At 38.9% G+C, this 25,547-nt stretch overlaps 1 protein-coding gene across 7 annotated transcripts in view; it reads left to right on the forward strand.

Annotated features, from left to right (window-relative positions):
- Positions 1-25,547, forward strand: part of LOC108937241 (neuroligin-1) — a 143,954-nt gene that overhangs the window by 14,410 nt on the left and 103,997 nt on the right. For 2 of the 7 annotated variants that reach the window (XM_029254222.1, XM_029254223.1), the window contains one exon: positions 23,783-23,842. The exons of 1 other annotated variant lie outside the window; for it this stretch is intronic. In XM_029254222.1, coding sequence (XP_029110055.1) covers positions 23,783-23,842 — 60 coding nt within the window. Of the gene's footprint in view, positions 1-14,993; positions 15,004-23,782; positions 23,843-25,547 lie in introns of all 7 variants that reach the window. 4 more of the 7 variants (XM_029254226.1, XM_018757039.1, XM_029254225.1 and 1 more) reach the window with 4 other exon arrangements.

A 25,547-nucleotide genomic window follows, 5' to 3' on the forward strand; every position in this document is an offset into this window, starting at 1 on the left:
TGAAGTGCAGCTGATATGTGAAATTAATTTCAAGTTTTGCAACTGGTGCTTTGTGCCTATGAACTAGGAAAGAACTGAGCAATGAGATTTATTTTGCAAAGGTTTGCCAGCGACAGATGATTAAAAGATCTGTATATGTATGTGTGTGTGTCTAAATATGTTCATCTTGACAATTCCCAATTATTCTTAGAGGTCCACACTAGTAGTACCATTGTGTTTTAATTTATTGATATTGTGCAACTGTACCAGGGGGATATACCACCCACTGAATGACAAGCAAATCATGTCATACAGTTACAAAAAATAAAAATGTAAAATATCTACAAGTATACCATTCCGTTTGAAATGTTTTCTTTTGTCTCATAAACTGTATCAGTTAGGGAGACCTTTTCTGGTGGGCAAAATAACTTGAAGAAATATGTAATTTTCAAGACAAGCTTTGCACAACAAGCCTGGCAGTCTGACCTGGCAGATTATGGCTTCTAGGGGAAGGGAGATGGTGATTTCTATGGATGTTTGGTATTTAAGACTTGAGAGGAGAATAAAGCGAGATTGATGTTGTGATGGGTAGTCATTGACTTCTAACCTTTTCCCTGCATCCTAGTGCAGTGAGCTGTTGTCAAATGGCAGAGGAAATTTGCAAAGCTATTACCTTAGTGTCTTTCTAAATCATATGCCTGCACAGAGGAGACGGCTCCAGTAATATTTGCCATTTACAGGCCAAATTATCTATTATTCTGCTTCGTCCAAGGCATGTTTTGTGTTTGCTTTTAGGAAACATAGGGCGAGGGGAAAAAAAGCCCATTTCATTCCCAGCACACGTTTGTTTTAGCAGCGATGTGTTCCATCCATCTCGAGGAGCAAGTTCAAATACACGTCGTCATACAGCCCAAACAGAGAGGCTTTAGCAGTAGGAAAGGATATGTTTACCTTTGGCACTCCCATTCTGTTCGAAACAACTGCTCCCCACACACAAGTGGAAAAGTGGAGATTTAGAGCAAAGCTCTGTCATATTGCTCATAATGGCCTCATTGTTGCGGCATCATCCGCAACAGCTGTGCATTTGCTGAAATTATAATTGTGTGCTGAAAGGACAATAATTAAATTCATTGGTGTAGAGGCTCGTGCATTAAGCCTCACAATGCATGTTTTCCAGGAATTAAAAAGCTTAAAATAAACCAAATGGTAGAGATTAATTGAATTAGACTGCAGATTCTTCTGGAGGATTCAGTTTTTTTCCTGATAAGCGTTAATATTTTTTCGTCTTTTATTAACGCAACCTGTTTGGGGTTATATTTATCAGTTTTTCTGTGGGAGGGGAAAAAGCATTTTCTGTTCCTAATTTTGATATTATACGTCTGATGAATAAGGACACATCATGAGTGACGTAATCTGTGATTACTGAGTTTTTTTGGGTCTTTCGACATCAAGCACCCTTGCCTTCTTTCTTTCATTGGCTTCTTCCATCCATTCTTCCCAAGAAACTGTAAGCTCCAACAGGATCCACCTTGTTCTCAATCAACTTGTGCTTCTCTTTCCTCTGGACCTTATTGTGATGGAACACCATCCACTCTTCCAGATGCCGCTGCACTCGCTTTCATGCTATGGGGAACCAGGACTGTGCCTCACTGCAGCCAGTGCACTCGATTTCCTACCTGTGCTTACCTCAATAGGTCCTCCAGCAACTCAACAGTCACTTAATAGTTTTAGCTTGAAACTTATTCCAGTCCATATGATGAGCCCCCCATTGCCTGCATAATCCAGCTGCATCTTGGGCGGGAGATGTAGTCAGTATAAAGTCATCCATAAAGGCTCTGGATGGTTGCCTGACAGCAGACTCAGTGCCTAGACCTCTACATTCTACCTTTGCTAATTTCACAAGCATATTCATGGCCAGTAAAAACTGGATGATGCAGTGATCCCCTTCTCCAGCCTATGCCATTCAGATGTTACTCATTCCAGTGTGATGTTCATATTGAATTTATTCTAAGAGTGAGGTTCTTGATCTTTTTCAGGACGTGGTACTGCTGTAATACAATGTACAGTATCTTTTATGGAATTGAACCATAGGTGTTTGTGAGATCTAGCAACAGCATTGCAAAGTCTCTCTTGTTTTCACAAGCCTTGCTAATCACCTGCATCACCACACCACTATGCTGTAATCTGCACCGATGTGTTATTCTACAGGAGGAATGCTGCCACATGCTGAGTGACAATGCATAAGAATCTTACCCTCTACCTTGAGCTGAGAGATAACAATTTGCTTATCCTGCCTGAATTCTCCTCTTCAGGGGTCTACATTCCTTTAGTAAACCTTCTCTGTGATGTAACTATACCTCTTCTTCACATCACCTTCAGGGATTTCCTGAGCCTATGTAACAGCTTTTGACAATACTTACGAACCTTGTAGGGGACTCCGCTTCAGCCTGCGGTTCATCTAGCTCTTACCTTCCTTCCCAGTCTTTTGTGTCTCCTTGCAAGTAGGACCCCTAATTTCTCCTTGACCTGGGCTTGTGCTAGATGAAGATTCTGGCCAATGTGGGTTAAGGTAACGTCAACCTGTATGCTTATGCACTCCCTGGAAGCATTTCATCTTAGCCTGGTGAATTGTCACCCCTTCCTGGTTTTTGCAAATGTTTGGCATTATGACTCATCAATGTTTGTAGAAAACCAGTTATCAAAAACCTTTGCTTTGACCCTGTCAGTCGCTCACTTTATATAGCTCACAATTAAAAAATAAATTAAAAAAAAATGCTGTGGATTTTTTTTTCTCTCATGCATTTTTAGTGCTTGATAGTTTTATCTTTATCACAGAGCAGAATTTTTGCTGGAAGTTTTGTTTCATATCCTTAAATTTGCTCACTAGGCACATATCGGCAAGAGGACTGAGTTCAGAACACAATATGCTGTCAGCAGCAGAAGTGTTATCACATTGTTAACATCAGGTTCGACAGTTGAATGACATGCAGCATGGACACATTAAAATTTAATCAAATAATCTCCAGTGATCATCTCAGTGAAGAATCAATTAGACCAAAATTTGTCATTGCGACAAAGGACACAGAGATAACAAGGAAGGGTTGACAGTTATTAATTACAGTACCCTCTTGAAGGAAGCAAAGGAGACTCCCTGTGGCCAGAGTAAATCTCCATGTTTACGTGGCTGTGGACAGGATGGACTCTATATATATATATATATATATATATATATATATGCTTTTATGTGGTGTAATGTTATGTCCTGTGTTACTAAAGGTTTTAACGTTTTGATTTATTCTTTGGACAGTGCCATTTTAAACCTTATGTTCCTATTATAGTACAGTGAGGTCTGTTGCAGCTATTTTGGTGTCTTTGAAGTTGAGCTTCAAAGAAAAATGTGTAAACCCATTGTGGCACACTTTTACTTTTGTTGTTTTACATAGCAATTAAGTGAACAGATTTCACTGTGCTATTGACAGGTTGTTTTTATCAAATACAAGTATGTTCACCTGAATTATGAATAGTGTAGGTTTGTTACCAGTTCCAGGGTACTGATGGTTGAAATTCTTTTCTGTAAGTGCTCTACTTTTTGGCCATTAAATGCAAAAATCATCTATCAGTCTCAATTTATTTTTTCTGTTTGGTTTTATATGTTATTAAATAACTACAGAGTAATTTCACGCAGTGCTGTTGAGGGTTACCTGAGAAACCAAGCTTTTGTACAGACTTAAGGCAGTGGAGGAAGTCCTTGACCTGAAGATGTACAATTCTCAAACCTTTTGACATATAAACAAACCTGACTATATGAGCTGTATGTTCAGTTTCTTATGCTGATCGATGACCTTTAGGGTCAACTACATCACTAAAGTGTTGCCAGCACTCCCAGCACTTCTCACTCGAGCCATTTTTTTGCAATTTCATGTTGATGTCATTATGATGTGCTCCTTTTTTAATAATTTAGAATTAGTGACTCACTGCAGTATATCTGGGAAGCACAGATAGGGCTGGTAAAAAATATGCACAGCCTCCAAGAATTCAGAAATAATGCAATTGAACGAGAAGAGAAAATTGGTGCTGTTGGCTTGAGTAGTTCAAATGTCTAAAATATCCATGGCATTAAGGCTGTGCTTTTGTCATTTTTTGCTTATAATGGAAGTACACTTCGACTTGGGCCTCTAGGCCTAATGTTCTCAAACTCAGGGCTGCTGTACACCAGTCATAAATTTTCCACAACAGCTATGTACCGTAGCAGTGTGTGCAAATTTGGTAGCTGGATATTTACATATATACACACACACACACACATTTTCAGAACCGCTTGTCCCATACGGGGTCGCAGGGAACCGGAGCCTAACCCGGCAACTCAGGGCGTAAGGCTGGAGGGGGAGGGGACACACCCAGGACGGGACGCCAGTCCATCGCAAGGCACCCCAAGCGGGACTCGAACCCCAGACCTACCGGAGAGCAGGACTGCGGTCCAACCCACTGCGCCACCGCACCCCCTTATTTACATATATAATTACTTAATTTTTAGTCCAATCAGTGGGTCAGTTTTTTGTTTTTTATTTTTTTTTAGCAGAATGAATCACTTTCTTAAAAACTTCTGATTATGTGAGCATGCTTAATGTTCTTGTCTTTATTATTAAATGTATAGAGAGGTACTGTCACATACAAGTTCACATATAAGCTGGTGTGGTTGAAATGTTTTTGTCCTCTCACTGGAACTGAACACGCATGCTCATCCGAGACTAGAATAGCTTACATGTCTGTGGACGAGGGTCCCATTTCAGTGCAGGTATTTTTATATGAAGTCTAGGATTCGGCCAAGTGCTGGTTCTCAGGGAATCGCACCATAGCGACCCAACTTTTAATGAAAATCAGCCAAGAAGAAAGGTCAGAAAGGGCCAGTTGCTTGCACACCAATGCATGGAAGCTTTAGGCAGCAGTCGGACGCGAACGTGATTCTTTGTAAAGCTCTTTGCCCTTTGTAGGCCCTTATCCTGCCAAGACAGAGTGGTGGGTTACGGAGCAGCTGGATGTCCTCTTGTAGCTAAGCTGTTCAGAATGGTGGAACCGCCATGTTTGGCCCAGAGTCCCCAAAACACCCAAAGTAATTAAGCAAAAGCAATCTATTTTTATGGGTGATAAAACAATACTGGCTTAATCAAAATAGATGTAATGAACATAGTTATGAACCATGGTGGTCCAATACCTCAGCCTGAGAGAAGATGTTGTGTATGTCAGGAAAGATAAAATGAAGTTCACTCATCCCTTATATAATCGAGTCCCGTACAACAAAACAACTGCTATAACAGCTTATGAACATGTTTACCGTTTTTATTTTTTCTATTTTATGTTTTCGTGCCAGATATTTAGTTTTGTACAATGGCTTCGTTAGCCATCTGGTTAAATATAGCATGCTAATCTTTGCTAGCCTGGGAACAGTGACCACTGGTGTGAGTAAAGCCTTAATCGCTTCATCAAATGAAAAATATGTAACATAAAACATTACCATTAAACAGTAAATCTGACAGTTTAGTGTCTACCCACCTTGCATGGTGAAAAACATAGGCAGTGATCTTCGGGAACTTTATTTCTTTATATTATAAATAGTTTCACAGTTCCATTAGAGGGGGACGCGGTGGCGCAGTGGGCTTGGCCAGGTCTTGTTCTCTGGTGGGCCTGGGGTTCGAGTCCTGCTTGGGGTGCCTTGTGACAGACTGGCGTCCTGTCCTGGGTGTGTCCCCTCCCCCTCCAGCCTTGGTCTCTGTGTTGCCGGGTTAGGTTTAGGTTCACCGCGACCCTGCTCGGGACAAGTGGTTTCAGACAATCTGTGTGAGTTTCATAGTTTTGCTGAAGGATATCTTCTAAAAAGACTGAAAGTACAAAGGGCATTAGGAAAGGCTGCAAAAATTTAAAAAGAAAAATACAGCATGCCCTGCAATGGGCTGTCATGTTGATGGTGTACCTTGTCATATGTTTCCAGGATAGACTACAGACCACATAAGTGAATGAAAATGTAACGTTAGATTGTTACAAATTACACATTTTATTTTAAATTTATTATTAAATTAATTTTAAATTACAAACATTGTAACAAAGATATTCTGGTGTTATCATTGCTGTACATTTACAATTTTTGGTGTCACATTTTTGTCCAGGGACTTATTATCCCTTTGCCCACTATCAAATAATGGTACTTGGTCACCCTAATGGGATGAATAAACTCTATTTTATGAGTCACGTGGTTTTTGCTTCATACTGGTGTCAGGCTAGAGTTAACCCTGGGATAAGGATGGGATGCAGTATAAGCTTTAGTGGCGTGTTTACAAAGGACTCCAGAAGAATGAGAACGTTTATAAGGTTTTGTAATTAATTAAATGAGTTGAATGTTCTCTCCTCGAATCAGTGGTCTTTTCAAAATATTTTCTTAGTAGTGTGAATTTTCTGCCTTTTTTTTTAAAGAAGCCATTCTGCATTAGTTGAAAACAATCAGCTTTTTTATTTGTTTCAGTTAAGAGCAGTCTCTTAATTGCTTTAATTTAATAGCATATTATTAGTGAAGGAATACGGTGTCTTGCTTTTTTGTTTTACTGCAGAAGTGCATATTGTGTGTTCCTCCTGTTGTAAGCCAAACTGTATTTTAAGCTAAGCGTTTCATGGGAACGTCCCTTTCCTTGGATACCACACCTGTGGTTTAATAACATCAACAACTGTTCTGCAGTATTAGCGAAAGCGCTGTGTGTTTTTAACCTTTTTCCAGTGAGTACTAGGCAGTTTATTTTTATTAAGCAGACTGAGACAAAATTTCCCAAATTGTTTCATTTATAGTTCAATGGTAAGGTGCCCTTAGAAGCAGTCCGTTATTAGCACTAGATATTGAGTTTTAGAAGATGTATGAGGCCAACTGTTAGATTTAGAACCCATGTTTTTTTTTCTTTTTCATTTTTTCAAATTTTTATCTCTATGGTCTAATTAAATTCAGTGGAGACTAATTGTTAATGGCATAGGCTTTATTGCATGGGGTTTCCTTTATACTAAGTGGAACAGGTTGTTTTTGTGAGGTATAATTAGGTTTTATAGCCTTATTCACACCAACGCTTTTGTGGCAGCCCTTGTGCTTTTACTAGCCAGTGCTATGACAGCAATTAGCCAAGCTGCAGCTCCTGTCCTGCGGAGTTCTTTGCAGTACTTCTGTGTTTATATTCTTATTTAATTTTTTTTCCCATATTTTTTTTTTTTTTTACCAATAGAAAGTTGGATACCTTTGTACTCTCCTCCCTCAGAATTTCAGGGATCAGTGTGTTAATGTTGAGGCTGGAAGCTTTCATTAACACAGCAGTCGTGTTCGGGGCGCTCTCTTATTCTCAACTTTTGACGAGAACAACAATGGCGCGCTGCTGAAAAGAAACCCGAGTTCCTTTGAAATCCGAAATGAATAAATCAATAATTCATACAGAAAAGTACAGTATCAAACAGTCATGAATGTCTTATATTTTGTTGCAAGAAGAAGTTATGGAATTTTTAAAGAAAAGTTTAAAGGGAAAATTACATAAGAGTGACGAGTTTCAAGACATATGTATTGAACGGTTTGGCGACGCTCTTTATGAATGCCTCGGTTCGAAGACTTTGCTTTCCATTTTCAGGGCGTCACTTTATATCAGCTGTAACCACAAGTCTCTTCTCACCATCACTTGCATGATTGTAGGGGGTATGTGGGGAAGATGTTTTGTGAGAATCAGCGTTAAAAAAATTGTGCATTCACCTGTCTGGCATGACATGCTCAATTGTCCTCCTTTGGTTCCACACACCTTTCAGTTTCATGCAGTGCTTATGATACCAGTACTGCAAAGTGAGGTTCATGAGATTATATCTGAGTTATCTTTCTGCCGTCCATTGATTTATTTTTATTTATTTATTTTTTTTGGTGGTGTGAAGTAGCTGAAACCCTTCTACACCAGTTACTTCCCCTGTCTATTTTTTTGCACTGTAGTAAATATTGGTGCTTAGCCGACATTGATCACAGACCTTGGATCGGTCCAGTGAAATCACTTCTCTGTCATGGTTTATTAGTTGTCAGTTGTTTTAATTGACATAATTAATTTGCTACCGATCTACTTCATTGCATTTTGCTTTTTAAATTGGAACTAAGCATTTTAGTTGGTTAATGAAGCAATTGCGGTTCCTGTGTACACTTTGGAAGTTGTTTGTAAAACTAATGACTTTTTCCAATATAATTTATTGATGAAACCAATCTGAAAAAGCAGGTTCTTAATCAAATGTGACAAGGGAAACAGGTTCCACTCAGAAATTGTTTGGTGTAAAGGAAAAATCACTCGACAAATGATACACTTTGGCATATCTGGGGGGGGGGAGAAAAAGTCTCTTTGAGGCTGATCTCAGAATAGACCTTGTAAATATGTATTAGCTTGTTAGGCTGAAGTGTTGATTTACTCAGTCCTTGAAGTAGAGGCTCTGTTATGAACAAAGCATATCATCTTCAGTAGGGCCTCTGAAAGGGATTATCCTGAAGTTGTGCAAAGATCCAGGTTATGTTAACTGTTTGGTGGAAAACAACTTGTTTTTTCAGGACTTCATTATTTTCTTAAGAGATTGCTAATGTGAAAGATGTTTCAGGAAAAAAAAATTATTAGAGTTAAGACTTTTTAGTTCCTCTTTTGGAATAGCATGGCGAAGGCTGCTATTTACTTCATGAAATCATTTAACTTCAGCGGTCATTGAACAGCATAAAGTCCAATTAGTAGCTCCAGTTCAGCACTGGTACCGTACTTTTTTCCGGAATTCCTCTGTGACTGTTTTCTAAAGGGCTGACAGCTGCAAAGATGATGAATTTGGATCACGTGCTACTGTATGTGCATCTAGACTGAAGCTTAAAATACGAGTGAAATTATCTGCGTTTCAAGAGGATGGGGTAATTTTCGGAGTGAGGGAACAGTGTTGTGATATGTTGACCATGGTAAAACCATTCAGATGGACAGAGTTTGAACATTTCTTTTCTAATGAAATACAGACTACAGATTGATGCCATTTCTCCATCTTATATACTGCACAGTCATCATTCTTGGCCTTTTATTGTGAGACTCACACAAGCAAGTCATATCTAAACATAAAAACAACGGTCATGTAACCCCCCCAAGAAAAAAATTAAATGGTTTTTGCATTTCATTTGGCACAAAAGAGGGAAGTGTTAACTACTACACCATATTTTGTGTCCTTTTCGTTTGCAAACAGAGCTCTAAAAGGGTCATAAACTAAACACCTGCTGGATCCTTTCAATTATAACAACTCAAAAGCTACAATTAAGATTTCAGCCACTTCTCAAGGTTGATAGCAGTATGTCTAATATTTCAGTAATTTTTCAGTTTCATTTTGCATTGCTCTGTTCAATATTCTGTGCACTCAATGCATATTAACGCATGTAATCGATACTACTTGAGTTTTTTTTCTATTTTTTTTTTTTAAATGCCTTGTAAGTTCAGCAAAGGGAGAAGAGATGCAATGGAATCCGAACAGAGGACTGTAGTGGAGCTTTTTTGATTCTTTTGCATAATCATCTCCATTCCCGCATTTGGACGTTTAAGCATTCTGCTTGTCTGAAACAACTACTTTGACCTCCACCTCAGCTGCAATCCAAAAATCTCAGTTGTGGTTTCAGCAGTGTTTCTCTTGCCACAAGCAAAAAACAACTTATGCACTTTCTTAACCATCCTACACCATTGTGCTGCTTGCACAGTGAGTTGTTCCTACTTTTTTCTTTACAGACAAAGGCAGCGATGTACTGTGAATTTAAATGCTCAGCAATGGTTTATCCTCCTAAAATCACCAGCAATGGAGGAAATGTTCACTGCTATTGTGCCTGTCATACTGTCCCATGAAATGCTATGACATTTAGGAATTACAGTTGTGGAATTGCTACATACAGTTATTGCCTTTGGCCAAGAGGGTGAACAGCCACAAAACTGGGCAACTTTTGTGTTTGTTCCAAAAAATAGAAATTCAGAATTATGAATTACTATAGAAACAAAGCAAAAAAAGTGTTGGTTAAAAATGAACAGATGAAATAAGAGACATTAGAGTATATAAATGACTAGAAACTCAAGGCATCTTTAAGGTTCAAGCCAAGATTGGTCTGCCTTGCTGTGCTCACAGCTTAATTTCAAGTTATGGTTTTTGAGTGAAACTAGGAAAAAAGTCTAGGGTCACTATATTTACAGTAAGGGTAGAGGAGCGAATCCAGAATCGTGACTGGTAAGGCTGATCCAGGAGGCCTGCCACTTCTTGTGAGTAGTTAACCTGATCCCTGTCAGCAGTGATGTTCTGGGCCACTGGCCTTTCTGGAGACTGTGTGTTTGAGAGCCCCTGCCCCTGCCCCCCCTTACAGAATTCATTGTGACACGGACCGGTCTTGTTCACATGTTGAAACCGCTCGCCTTGAGCCCTCCTGTCAGTGGCAGCGTTCCCAGGTGTATCATAGCAGGTGCTGATTGCGGTGCTGTTTTACCCACCGCTGTGCTGTCGTGAAAACCAAAGCAAAACCCAAGGCTTCAGTCCTCTTTATTAAGTTTTGCCACTTGCGTTCCTTTCTAGCAGTAAGATGGTAATTGCATGGTCAGATTGCAGAGAGTTAAACCTTTCTCAGGTCAAGTCTTCATTTTTTCAGATTTAATATTTTCTGAGGTTTTCTGCTTTTCTCAGTTTGCTGTGTTACATAGGCATGTGGATGTATCTCCTACTTCACTGCAATGGTCTCTATGCTTAGGATTTCAAGAATTACAATATTGCTTTTGCATGTAAATAAAAATAATCCCAAGTTATGGGAACCGCTTTTTTTTTATTTACATTTATTCATTTAGCTAACCCTTTTCTCCAAAGTGACTTTCAGTGTTAAGTTACTTGCTGATATTGTCCCATTTATATAGCTGAGTAATTTTACTGGAGCAATTTAGGGCAAATACCTCGTCAAGGGAAATACAGCTGGAGGTGAGACTCAAACCAATGATCTTTGGGTCCAAAGGCAGTAGCTGTAACGACTATGCTAACATGCACACGCTGAAACCAGTTATCCCAAGTGAGGTCACAGCAAACCGGGGCCTAACCCGGCAACACAGGACGTAAGGCTGGAGGGGGAGGGGACACACCCGGGACGGGACGCCAGTCCGTCAGAAGGCACCCCAAGCGGGACTCGAACCCCAGACCCGCCAGAGAGCAGGACCTGGCCAAACCCACTGCGCCCCCCCACTACGCTACCAGCTGCTCCTTATTTGGATTGTCTGCGTCATCACAACTGTAACTGTATAAACTACTACGTCCATACGTATGTATGTATGTATGTAACTTGAAAGCATTGTTATTTCTACTCAGGTACTTTTCAGCAAACTGGGAAATTGCAGATCACCCCGATTATGAAGTAAGAACTACAGTACACATTTGCTGTGGTCTTAAGTAATGTGCTCCACTAATAAACTGGAACACCACAACAGGCTTATGCTCATGGATGCCTGAAAATGTATTCTTAATAGCTTATATTTTGTCTTATAGGCTCGGTGGCCCACAGAACTCTCTCTAGGAGAGGAAATAAATTGTGCTGGAATTGAGCCTGCTGGAGGTATTTAGGACATATCTGCAGCGAGTCAAATTAAATTGAATTTATGTGATCATGCCACAACTGTAAATCAGTTTTAATCCTTAATTTTCATTGAATTTCATTGCAGTCATTAAAAAGTCTTTTGCCAGAATTTCAGTACTTTGTTTTATTTTTTTCGTCATATACTGTATTAGAACAAACTTCCCCATGTTTTCTTGAACTCCCTACTATGCTTTCTTGTACTTTTTCAGTATGCTTTGCTCACTATAGATAGCTGGAGACATAAGGGATGATGGTGCTTTTTCCCCTTTTATTTCACGATTGATTTAATTTATTACAGCAGTGTAATTTCAGTCCTAAAATTGGAACTCTGCAGTACTCCTGCAGCCTTTGTTGCTTAACGGAGTTTTACCCGTATCTGCCTCTCCGTCATTTAGGTAAGATGTTTCTCAGAACAAACGGTTCATGTTCCAGTCTTTCATTTTTTTTTAAACCCAGTGCATAGATGCAAAAATGATTTAATCCTTTATGTATGTCTGCTTCATCAATCATGTTCCTACAGGCCATAATGTAAGTGCTTCACTAATAAACATATTTGATATATGAAGGCTGTGGAATGTGTAAAAACAGTCACACTGACATTTAACACAGCTATAGCTGTTATTTGTAAAGTTTTGGGGCATGATACCTGATGCAGTAATAGCTATTATTTATATATTAAGCATAATGGTGCAATGTATTTAAACTTGGATTTTTTTTTTTTTTTTGTTCTGAGCAACGTAATGGGAATTTTAAGCTAGTTTTGAGCGGACGTCTCTTCTAAGCGGTATTATTCATACAGGGCCTCTGTTGATCATAACTCAGCTGATCTGTTATGAATGATTGATCGTTGAGGTCCTGAATTCTCTCCCTTTCTGCCTCAGGTATCAGATCTTAATTAAGATCTTGATTTCCTTTGGTTTTGTCTGTATTTTTAAGAGCTCTTTAGGTAGGCTGAGTACGTTCTACTTGGCAGATTTTGGAGGAAAACAGAATATGTCAGGAACCTGTCACAAAGGACAATGATGATAAATGTCAGATGGATTATTTACTGTCTTCCTACATGGATTCTGTGGTAACAAGAGAAAAAAAAAAAAAAAACATTACTAACAGGGAACAAGCACAGAGAAAGCGTTGTAATAAATGTTGGTTTCCTGTGTGTGTGAAGAACAGAAGTCTCAGTCTTAACATATTACTGTTATTATTTTTTCTTTATTTGAAAACATTAAACAGTATAAAGGGTATCAGGTAAATCTGCTGCAGCCTAATATGGGACATTGTTTGCCATGTGATTTAAAAAAAAATAAATTAATTCTACAGTATAGACACATCGAATTGGCTGAAATGTATTGTCCAAAGGCAGTTCTTATTTTAATTTAACTAATTATGTTAAATTTAGCCATGGAGTTTAAAGTGAAGTCATGGAGAAAACATAAACATTTATCCCAATAGCTTGCTTGAAATCTGAGTTAAAAATGTCTGAATATGCAGCCTCATTACATTATGCAAATTACCAGAAGTTGTTGCACAGATTATTTCTACCTAAGATGATAAACACTTTTCCCGTTTGCACAGATGTCTATACAATATAAATTCACCCCCCCCCCAATATATATATATATATATATATATATATATACTATATATATATAAATTCCCCACTGTGTGGTTTTATTGCTGTGTGGTTGGGTCATCCCTTCTTGCTGCATGCCAGTGTTCCGGTTTCTTTACGGTTCCCTGTCCGAGACTGTTTGCCCACTTGTCAGGGAGGGGAGACGATGCGTCCTGGCATGTGGGGAAAAGCTGTGACCCACAGGCCCTGCAGCTCCGACACAAAAACCAAATCCCTCCCGCTGACGTGAGAGGCACTGCAGAGAAATGGCTTTAGGATGAAACACACACACAGACACACACTCATTCAGTGATGTAAGCTCCTACCTTAAGCCACTAATGTCAGATTACAACTATAACCATCCTCCTCTATCCATATATAATTTATTAATATCGGTGGGGGAGGGATGTAAGAGAAGGGACTAGGAGCTTAGAGAATAAGTAGAATGCAGTGTCCATCTGCTGGTTCTTTTCCTCTCTAGTGCAAAAAAAAAATACATATATATATATATATGTTTTTTTTTTTTTAAAGTGTGTGGGCTTTAGCAGCAGGCTACCATGGAAACCCTTGGCTTACCTGTTTCGCTGAGTGGGAAGTGTGAAACTAATGAGGGTTTGAGATCACAAGGGGATACAATACATACACGGAGATGGAAAGGGTCTCATGCTTTTCAGAGAGAAAGACCACTTTTTTTTTTTTTTTTCTCCTCTGCATGTTTGATGGTTTTCAGTCACTAAACGTAAGCACAAAGTATTCACTTTAAAAGGACTAAAGCTCTCTACACCATATGCTCTGGCCTCCGTTTCAGTTTTCAGGATATTGTAGCCCGGTTAAGGGTTATATATGCTGGATGCTGTTCATCTGCTTCTAGTTTGATATCCATCCATCCATCCATCCATCCATCTATGCAATTTAGAAAAAAAAAATAATACACAATCACCCAAAAATGCAATCAGCCATAAAGGTTTCTTTTTTTTTTTTTTTTGGTCAGCCTGGCAGTTTCCAGCATGTGATTTTTTCCTTTTTTTTTCCTCCCCTCTCCCCTTGGAGAATACAAACCTTACAAATGAAACAGCATTGAATTTGTGTGGTCAACTGATGTTTTTTGAGAAAAATTACTACAGGACTTGAAATTTTCAAAATGAAGCTGGATGATGCAACGGTACATGGATAATGATTTGTAACCACGCGTAAAGTAAAACTAAAACTCATTACAATATAATGAGCCTTGTAAAGAAATAAAAACTGTTGGATGGATGGATAGATTTTTATCGCTAGAACCTACATAACCTGTAGAATTAAGCAGAAATTGTGCATTTCTGAATAAAATTTATGAGTTTCCAAATCAAGACAAACCAGATACATCTGTTTTGCTTTAAAGAACTATTTGTGTAATTATTGTAATGTAATTACGCAAATTATATTTCAGTACGTATTTAAGACCATGGTAAGATGCTTAAATATTTCCTTTGTATCACATGTTAGACATATGCTTTTCAGTTTGATGTGTTCCACCTGAATGGGCATGATGTTTTTAATGCTCCTCAATGGAATTATTACATAGGTTTGTATGGTTGCTAGCATTTTCACCTGGATACACAGAGACTGATGAATTGGAGGCCTACCTGCATGCAATCTCTAGCTGACTGCATGCTTAATGATTTCCTGCCAGCTTTTTAATGTATCTATAGGAGAGGTCAATGCCTGTGTGCGAAGAATTCTATATTTTTGTGGGATGAGCTACTTAATCTTTTCCAGTCATACTCATGTGGGGAAATCTATAACAGTTTCCCCTTTGTCTTTTATTGGGTCGCACTTTCAAAGTCATCAAAAAGGAGAGAATAGATTTATGGTTTGACTTCGGTTTGGCATACATTGATACTAATTAAAGCTTTCTGCGACTAATTTACTAGTTCATTACCTTTCCCTAGAGTAGTAATATGTGGGCGTTTCCAAAGCATGTGGAGCTCCTAGCTTTTGATGGAATATTTGTACTGGGTCCTTTCTGCTTTTATAATGCTCGGTCCAGAAGCTTGTCAATTATGCTTTCTGCTATTTCCATGCCAATTCTGTTATCACCCTCTGCAGAACAGAGAATGTGTCATTGTGTGAACTGCCCCAGTACATATTTATACAGTTGAGGGCAAACACCAAATGCTTTGAAATGGATTCAACAACTGCTTTTTTGGCTCTCTCTTCTAAGGTTTGGATTTTGCAAAATGTCAAGCTCTCCATATTTGCGATATCAAACAAAATATCGAATGCAGTGTGCTTGATTTATGCTTGATTCCTTGTATAACAAAGCCAGATATGTCACTGCCCTTAACTTTTCAGACTTCAGTGGAATATGGTTTGGTATGCATAAATAGGCTGTATGCTGATTTGAATTCAGTGGTACCACGAAAAATATATTTGAATTATTTTCAGCAGGTTTTCAGTTTTCTTAGCAAGTTGAGATTAGCTCAGAATAATAGATGTTATGAGCTTCATAAAATGTTTAATTTTATTAAATATCATGCTGGAATCCTAAAAGTTCAGTACTTGAAAAGGCAAAATGGAAAAAAAGCAGTGTGCTATTGGCATAACAATGGTCAGGGTATTCAGACTGAGAGCTTTCGTTTATATGCGTTCAGCACATCATAACCTGCGATGACTGTTGAAGATACCACATGTTCTTTCTTTCCTCCAGAAATTTATTCCAATCAATTATTATCATGAGTTATAATTAATCAAATAATTATAAATGATCTAACGTCACATAATCAGGACAAGCACATTGTTAGCTTAGGTAAGAAGAAATATAAGAATACTATCAGAATCTTAAACACCTAAGCTTGAAAAAAGAGTTATGGACACCAAAAACACACACACACACACACACACACACACACACACACACATTTTCAGAACCGCTTGTCCCTTACGGGGTCACGGGGAATCGGAGCCTACCCGGTAACACAGGGCGTAAGGCCGGAGGGGGAGGAGACACACCCAGGACGGGACGCCAGTCCGTCGCAAGGCACCCCAAGCGGGACTCGAACCCCAGACCCACCGGACAGCAGGACCGTGGTCCAACCCACTGCGCCACCGCACCCCCCATCACACCAAAAACATTTATTGAGAAATGTACAATAATAATGCTGAGAACATCAAGCTCATAGATTTAGACAAATATGCTCTGTTCAAAATAATGGAGACATAAATATTGGGAAAAGGTGGCAAAATAACTTATTTTGAAATGTATAATATTTTCATTGTTGCCGATATGTGCCTTCTTTAAATATAAAGTATATCATTCTTTTCCAAAACACCATAAATGCAACCTACATTTTTGGTATTGCTGATGTCAATGTCATTGTCAATGAAAATTTTCACTTTATTAAATAAATCTGTATGGCGTCTTTTTTTTTTTTTTTTCCATTTTAGGGCTCAGGCCTTTTAATTTGTCTACAGGTATTCCGAAATTACCAGGGGGTGCGGTGGCGCAGTGGGTTGAACCACAGTCCTGCTCTCCGGTAGGTCTGGGGTTTGAGTCCCGTTTGGGGTGCCTTGCGACGGACTGGCGTCCCGTCCTGGGTGTGTCCCCTCCCCCTCCGGCCTTACGCCCTGTGTTACCGGGTAGGCTCCGGTTCCCCGTGACCCCGTATGGGACAAGCGGTTCTGAAAATGTGTGTGTGTGTGTGTGTGTATTCCGAAATTATATGAACACAACTCATACAAGATATGACTGGTTTGACCTAATGGATTATTTATTTATTATTTATGGATTTGAAATTAATAAAGGATGGCAATGGTTATTTTTTTGTGGGGGAAGAAACAATTTCTCCCAGTTACCCATTTTAAGCACCAGTCTTTGAGTTTTACACAAAGGCAGATAAATAAATAATGGATTACAGACAAGCTTTGTGATTTCCATGACGTCATGAACAGAAAGTCCTGTGTGCACAGAGTGAGACACATCAATGCGAATCAGCTTGGGAATGGTACACGCTTCTGGTAAAGGAAAAAAATTGAGTATCTGCTGAGACTGCACAGCGTCACCCATCTGACATGCTGCCTGTATCCCTTCCACTCTTTGGGGCAGTAAAGACTTGGTAATATCCCATCTAGTAATGGAGCAGTATTTTCTTTCCTTATCAAATGTTAGGCTATTACCAAGTCATTACTATTCCTATCCAGTATTTCTATCCTTACAAGCCGTAAGTAAAGTAATGGCTTGTTAATATATTAGCAAGTACAGGGATGGTGTTTCTACCCTATGAAGAACTGAGAATAGTAATTACTACGTCATATTAGTCTAGTACTGGGGTAGTATTTCTATCTTTCAGGTACTGGGAATAGTGATGACTTGGCAATGTCCTTTGGTGGCCAAAGCACTTGATTCCAACTTTGCTGATGCTGGGGGTCCCTAACAGTTGCTCTGCCTGTTCCTTGTAGTCCAGTGCTGGCGTTTTGTGCACTACAGCTCTCGCCAGTCTCAACCTCTTGCCGACATTATATTAGAATTAATCAATGCCATAGCTTCTGAACAGAGTGTCGGGTACGAGCCAAAAGGCTGCCGTGATTCCGCTGAACTCGCTGCCAGCCAGAGCAGTCTCTATGGCAATGCCCTTTAAGGATGAAGGAAGCAGGGCTGTGCTGAACAGGCACATCAGGAGAATTAAAATCAGGAGCACATGTCCCCTTTTGAAACCCCCCAGCTCGGGGTGTTTGGTTAATCCTGGCAACATATCAGTGAATTGGCCAGCTTTGTCTTTCTCACTTTAATTATGTTGTCAACATCAGCATGGAGCAGAAGCCTGCACCAAGCTCGGATGATGCTCCGGCTCCCTGTTTTGTCTTGCTCGGCTTACTCCTGTGCGACTTTGTACCATGGCCACTACAGGTGGCACTTGATGAAAGGCATTGTGGGAAAACAAGCCTCCTCTGTTTGTCCTCCTCTGGAGACGGAGGGACGTCAAGCACCTGCAGGGGTGTAATGAAACTGTGGCCCTCTGCCGTTGGTCAAAAGTAAGTTTCAAGCGCACTCCGATTTTCTCTTCCCTCCGAAATCTCCTCTAAGCCGTCACATGAAAGGCGGCAGGGAGAGCAAAGGAACCAAACCAATTTGAGAGGAGTGCATCCTTCTCAAAATGCCTGCTGCATCAAAAGGAATTGATCCTCACAAAGAGGACCATTTACGATTAATAACCGAAAAGGGTTCTGCACTTGGGGGATGTTTAATAGGTTCAGCTGCACCTTGAAGGTTCTGATTGGAGGTATTAGCCTGGTGACTGACGCATGGGTTCGGCACTAGCTGCACATTTTACAGGCTGGTCCCCGGGGCGAAGTTTGCATTTTCACTCCAAGCGGTCTGACAGTTTTTTGAAGTCTTTCTCAGTGCATCACATGGGGAACAGAGCTGATGTATAATGATGCAAACTGAGGATTATTTTTAACGCTCAAATTTCAAGACAGGTTTCATCTCAGGAGCAAGTGATTAAAAATGGGGAGAGCCTGTGTGAAGAAAGAATAAGGTAGGGTGAGTGCTACTAAGTCGAACTGGGCTTATGGTGACCACTTGCGTGGTTTCCTAGGTAACCGATGATATGGGTGAGGTTCACCATTGCTTCTTCCTCGCATGTCTTTGAACAGCGGGAAGAGAACTACCCAAACACAGACAGAGCATTCGAACTACACACAGACTGAGCTGGATTGGAACCCACATCTGAACCAACAGCTCCATAGTCGTGAAGCATCAACACTGTCTGATGAGAGAATGCAGCTGCAGTATTTAATTTACTCAACACGGTGTTCCAGGTGATTTTACAAGAATACTAAAAATCATGCAGTAGTTATTTCTTTCATTAACCTGAGAATAATTTTGTTTGGAATTGTCGTAGTCTCATTAAACTGAATACATTTGTATTCCACTATCTGTCAAAACATCTCAGATCTTCAACATGATATAATTACAGGGAAAATACAACTTTTTGAGGGCTCCTTATGTCTTGTCTTGGTCTGCATATAATTTGTTTTGAAGCAATCAACTAAAAATACTAGTCCCCCCCTCATGATGCATGATGATGAAGTGTAAGGTTTGAAACTGAGCTGTGTGAACAGGTCTGTGCATTCATTCAAAAACACCTGCCAGAAGACGGCAGCCAGAGAAAGACCTCACCAAGTGTTTGTTTGAGTATTTGCCTTGATATCCACTTGTGGTCCTTTGACCTGAGACGATAGGAAGGAGGGCTCATTACAAGGTTTGTCATTTTGCTGTGTTGCCCGTTATCATTCTGACAGCTACTAATGACACCTCTGCAAATGAGCCTTCCTTAAGTCCTGTCACTTTTTACTCTAATGAGTGCCAGGCTTTGCACAATTGCAGTCTTGACATTTTGGTTCCATTTTTTCTGTTCTGTCTGTTGGGAGTTTCTAGGAAAATAACCTACTTTTTTTTTTAATGACATTCAGTATTGATGTCTGAACATAGTACAAGATATTTTTCTTTGTTATTGGGGGGGGGGCTTCAAAGGATATCGGTAATGTGAGGGACATCCAATATTAATGATGTTCCATTTAAAAAAAAAGGAAAAAAAAAAAAAACATAAGTCAAAGTCCCATAGAATAAGATCTGCAACAGCTTATGAAGACGTATACCTTGTTTTCATACAGCGGCATTTTTTGCTGTTGCACAGATAATCACACAATCTTGACAAGGATGCAACAGGCAGTACAACCAAATGTATGCAAACATACAGGTGATTTTCAACAATTTCCTGCATGAATCTTCAATTTCTAAATAAAAGTTGCACCCTATTGAAAAATAACCCGTTAAGAAGTTTTCTAGTTATATAATCAAATTACAATAAAAATTCCAAACTCATTTTCTTTTTTTTTTTTTGTGTATTTCTGAGAATTCAAACTTGTTTGCTGAACATTTGTTTCTATTTAGTTTGTCACCTTAACTTTTTGCTAATTCAAGCATGCATCTTCCCTCCTTACACCTCTAAAGGAGGTGTAATCGATTCCCCAACTCAAGTGTGTCTTTTATGACTTCTGGAAAACAGAAATGTTCAAAAAAATCTGTTGAAATCAATGTGAAAAGATTTCAAGGGTAGAGCTGGTGTGGCTGAAGACATAGAAATTGGCTTTAACAAGTATGTTTGAATTCCAGATTAAGGCTAAACTGTATTTTTGGAAAATTAAATTTAAATTTTTAGTTAATTTCACGATCAAGAAAAACTTGGTAAACTTTTGCGTTTCATATTCACACATCACTCTATATAGTTAGGCACTTGTGCCGTTACATTACATACATTGGTTTTAATTTTGATTTCTGATTGAAGTAATGCACAGACTTTACTTTTTGGCATTATTTCATTGAAATGCTTTTCTGATATACAGTTGAGTACATTTTTCTTGCCGGAGAAAAATTATGTCAGTGAAGGCTCATGTTTGCTTTCTCGACTGTTTACATAGCATTTAGATGTCATACACCTCGGTAACCTGCATAGACACATTTCCTGGATGAATGGTCCAGTTAAAACTGCTTAAAAAGTGTTCGTTCTAGTGTCACTTTGGCCTGATCTTACCAGTGAGTTGTAAATCATCATTTGGTACCATGCATTCCTTGTTCATAGTGCTTCTGAGTGCTGGAACCAGTGCTGGGAAACGGCCACTTACTTTATTTACCTGTTCTGAAACATTAAGAGGCTTTAAGGTTTGAAGCAGCTCTTGATCAGTTAGAAACAGATGCAGAGAAAAATTGGCAGAAGTGGAAGAGAAGAAATGCATTTTAAAGCATAAGCTCATGCATTATGGATTACAGATCAATCATGAGTTTGCATCAGAAGTCAAGTTATAAAAATACATCTGAAAAACCATAGCATGTATGAGTCTCGGTAGATGAATTAATTCCCCTGTGGGAGGGATGGAAGCTGGTAGACCTTCTCATGTCGGTCTACTGTCCACTCTGTAGTCCCAGTTTAATGATAAAATATAACAAGGCCAGGAGACAGATGTTCTGCAGCCTTCCTGATATTAAACCTCCCCACTCAGATTGATGGTCAGCTGCACTGGACACGTGATGGAGAGAGTCCAGGTTGTGTAAGCAGGGCTGCAGTCTGTTCACTTAACACACTCTTCAGGATGGGGGTGTCAAACTCAGTCCTGCTGGTTTCCATTCCAGCCCATTCCTCTAGTGTACCAGTCTAGTTAACTTTTTTAATACCAAAGCATTTGCCCCAAAACATGGCCATGAACTACAATACCGACCATGTACTGTATATTATTATATAGCCATCACTCTCTAATGGGTCACAAGCAAAAACATTGAAATGTATCAGAATGAGAGGGTAATTAGTTATTTAATTAATTGGTGTGCTGTTTTAAAATATCTTTCCTGCACATGATGGAAGTAATACAGGAGGGAGAGCAGAGAGTAGGGAGGGGTCAGATAGACCAAGCAGGAAGGTACTGTACAGGAACCAGTTCTCCTAACAACTGTTAATCAGAAACGATCACTCCAGTTGCTCCCCCCCCCAATAATAACGGTTTAGTTGGGCTCACTGCAGCACTTTAGTCGATACTATTCATAATTCTGAAAAACCTGGAGCATGATTTGAGTTGTTTTGTGATAGTAGTTATGGAGTAGCTGCAGTTATATATCTATCCACATGAGCAAAGTCAAGCTGATTTAATACCGCACGAGTTTTATGTTTTTTTTTTTTTTTCTGTACAGTTCAACTTTTTACTGTTCACATTCAGCTGTGTATATTGAGCATGGTGGTAATGGTAATGTGGTAATACTCGGAGGTATTAATGATCATGACAAATAGTTTGGTTTATTGGCAGTGGCATTTTTACTTCTGTTCCATGCTAGATTGTTTACAGTTCTTTCTTTTGTGTAGCCCCATGTTTATATGCAGCACATTTTTTTTCTAGGTCTCCTGTTGCGGAGGGACAATACTGCCTTTTTCCTCTCACTGGGAGACTTGAATACATCAGGTGTAACATCTTTGCAAATCACAGGAGATGCACTGTTTTCAGTGTTTTGCCAAGGAAAAAAACAACTTTCTTGAAATATGATGCTTCATGTATTTGTCTTTACTGTGAATGCTGAATTGCACCTCTGATCAAATTATTGAGTGTACTCAATTTCACTCAGATTAATTTAATGTCCTCAGTGGTTAATCTTACACCAATCCTTTTGTCTTATTTTGACTAACCTGTATTTTCTTCCCTCATTTTCCACCGCTGGAAAGAGTGACATGCCTTCTATTCTTGAATCCTAACCATATGGAAAAAGTGAAAAGAAAAAAAAAAAAAATTACAACGACAAAATAAAAGCACAGTTGTCTTAGAATTCTCCACACATTTTCTTATGTGGAATTGGGAGTATGTCCACCTTGTCCCCAAGCCGTTGCATGATTCATGCGAAGTGATGCCGGGAGGCATCCCCATTCTCCAGCCATCTAGTCACGTGTTTTGTTGCATGATTTCCCATGGTCTGCGTGTGTGCGCTGTGCTCGTGCATGACAGTCGTCTAGCCGTCTTTGCGTTTCTATCGTCTTTAACTTGTATCTGGTCATTGCTGTATGAGTGACATTTACTTTATGATGCATCTCTTAGAATTAATCCTCTATCATGAGTGACATTTTTCCATAGCCTTTGACTTACTTCCTGCTATATTATTTTGCAAATGAAAAAACTAATGTGGAGCATAAAAAAACAATTAACCTCTCCACATATCTTTTAAACCACTAATTAAATGGCTTTTTCATCTGCATTTTAGTAGCTCACAGCCGAAGAAAGTGCATTGTTTAATTTATATTTAATATTTTTCCCTTCCCAACTACATTCATCAATTTTTCTAATCCCTTTCTGCAAATTATATTCATAAAGCATAAACTATGATTAATTTTTTTATTATTATGATATGATTTCATACTTTGTACAGTCTTTGTTAAAACTTTGTTTAACGGTGGGGAATTGTTTTCAATTTCTGTAATTATCACTCTTAAATGGTATTTCTCTTAATCTCACTTTTCAAATGAGCCTTGTTAAATGAGCTTTGTTAAACGAATAATAAAGCAGCTGGTAGTCAAAGGTTCACTAGAAAAAAAATATGTAGTTTTATTACCTATGTTATTTCATTATACTGATCAAAATGAGTGTGTGTGAGAGGGAGGAACAGAGAGAGAAATCAACCTCTTCTGGAAATGTATGTTTGAAATATAATCTGACAATTTTAAATTGTTATTCTCCAATTTTGGAACAACTGCAGAGAGGGTTTCTTTTTTAAACTTATTTAAAATAATGGTATGCAATTCATACGCTATTTCAGATGTTTTATTCTCCTGTGTTTGTTGATAGCCCACATCCTTTTAGATTCTGTATTGTTTCTCTCAACATATTTCATTATTATAGACTTTTGGCATTTTTGTCAGTGATGCTATTATTCCTGATGGAGAAAAGTATGAAATATCTATCTTTTTAGAACTTTTTTCAGGTTTGTGTTTTCTTGAATGCTTTGTTTCCTCCATTTTCTCCATTCTTGATCCTAGGTCCCCTAACAAAGAAACAGAATGATGATTTAGGTGATAATGAAGGTACAGAGGACGAAGGTATTTTTGATGACAAAAAAACTGATATGCATGGCAAGGAACCCTCCAGTTTTTTCTTTCTTTTTCTTAAATCTCTTGTCCTTTTTTTGAAAGTGAAGATTTTTTTTCTTCCTAATTTTTGCTGGATGTGTTTTGTCTTTTTTGCTTGTTCTAAGAGTTTGTTTAATGTTTCTCGTAATTCTAAAACACTTAACTGTACCAAACGTATATTGGCCTTTGCTTGACTTCTTTTTTTATTTGATTTATTTTTTACATGTTGCATCCCACTAAAAACTGAATAGATACTGATAATTAATCCTTTTATCAATTCTTAACACCTTTTTTGCATGTTTTTTTAACCCCCTCTGATTTTTTTTTTTTCCCTCCCCCACAACACTGAAAATCAGTCCAGGATAATTTTATATGAGAAGAAATACTAACATCTAGGATAATCTCTGAAATATATTTAATGACCAAAAAACTTTTAAAACATTTCCTGTGCAACATTCTGTGTGCCTTGGATTGAGACTGGCATAATCCTCCAGTGATATATAGAAGTCTGCTGCTTAAAACATGTTTAGTTCCTATCAGCTAAATATAAGATGAACAGAATAGAATGACACAGCAAATATTCCATGACAGGGTTATCCGATGCACATAGCCTGGACAGGCTTGGGGCTGAATAACAGAACTGTCAACCAGCAGGTAAATTAGTGTGGGAAGTCTCCCTCAAAAATTATACTTGTACAGGCGATAGCTTCCCCTTATTGCATCGAGCCTGACTCCTCCTTCCTTTTACAATTGTATATATAGCTGATGTTTTTTTTCTCCAAAGCGACTTATGTTAATCTACTTAAAGTACAATGATTTACCCATTTATATTGCTGCATAATATTTACTGTATCAGTTGAGGGTGAGTACTTTCTCAAAAGTTTTGTAGCAGGTGGTAGGATTTGAATCTGGGTCCTTCAAGTAGATGCCGGCCACCGCTACGCTACCTGCTGCCCCTCTTCCAACCTAATGGACAGAGCGTCCTCATCTCACTTACAGAAGACACCGAGATACCTCTGGAGGTATAGACCGACAGGGTCTCAAAACTAAGATTTGCGGAATCTCTGTAAACAGCATAACAGAGCCTGCAAACGTGTGCAGTGGCATCAATCCATGCTGAAGCACCACAAACAGAAAAAGTCCTCATGAAGATCCAGCAGTTTTGCAACCTCAACTGACAATCCGTGAATGAGAGCGCACCGACATACAAAACATGTCGGAGGAGACCATGACATGTAAGCTCATATCTTTGTGGCTCAGCATGGGGCAGGCGAGGCTGTCACCAGAGTGACATGGTACATGAACTGCAGCTATAACCTGAGAAGTATCACATTTCCACATCTCCAGCAGTGATACGAAATGAAGCACGTTTGAAAGCTCCAAGAGCAACACAAGCTCAAGACCAAAGAGAACAGATGTGCTGTCTTAAGCAGAAGTCTAATGGTCACTATGTGAAAACATTCATATACTGCAAGCACAACCACCACGGTGCTCCTGAGGGGTTTTGAACAGCTTGCTCTATGGTTTCAATCACAGATGTCATATTATTGTTGGATTTTGGAAAAGGACACACAACTTCCAATAGAATGGCCTTTGTAGACATCCTTCATGTGAACTACGCCTGCCAGTGATCAATCACACCTCTGCAAGGTTTGTGAAAGGGATGTGTTTGAAA

Source organism: Scleropages formosus, chromosome 8, assembly GCF_900964775.1.
Source record: "Scleropages formosus chromosome 8, fSclFor1.1, whole genome shotgun sequence".
In the NCBI taxonomy this organism is placed as follows: Eukaryota; Metazoa; Chordata; class Actinopteri; order Osteoglossiformes; family Osteoglossidae; genus Scleropages; species Scleropages formosus.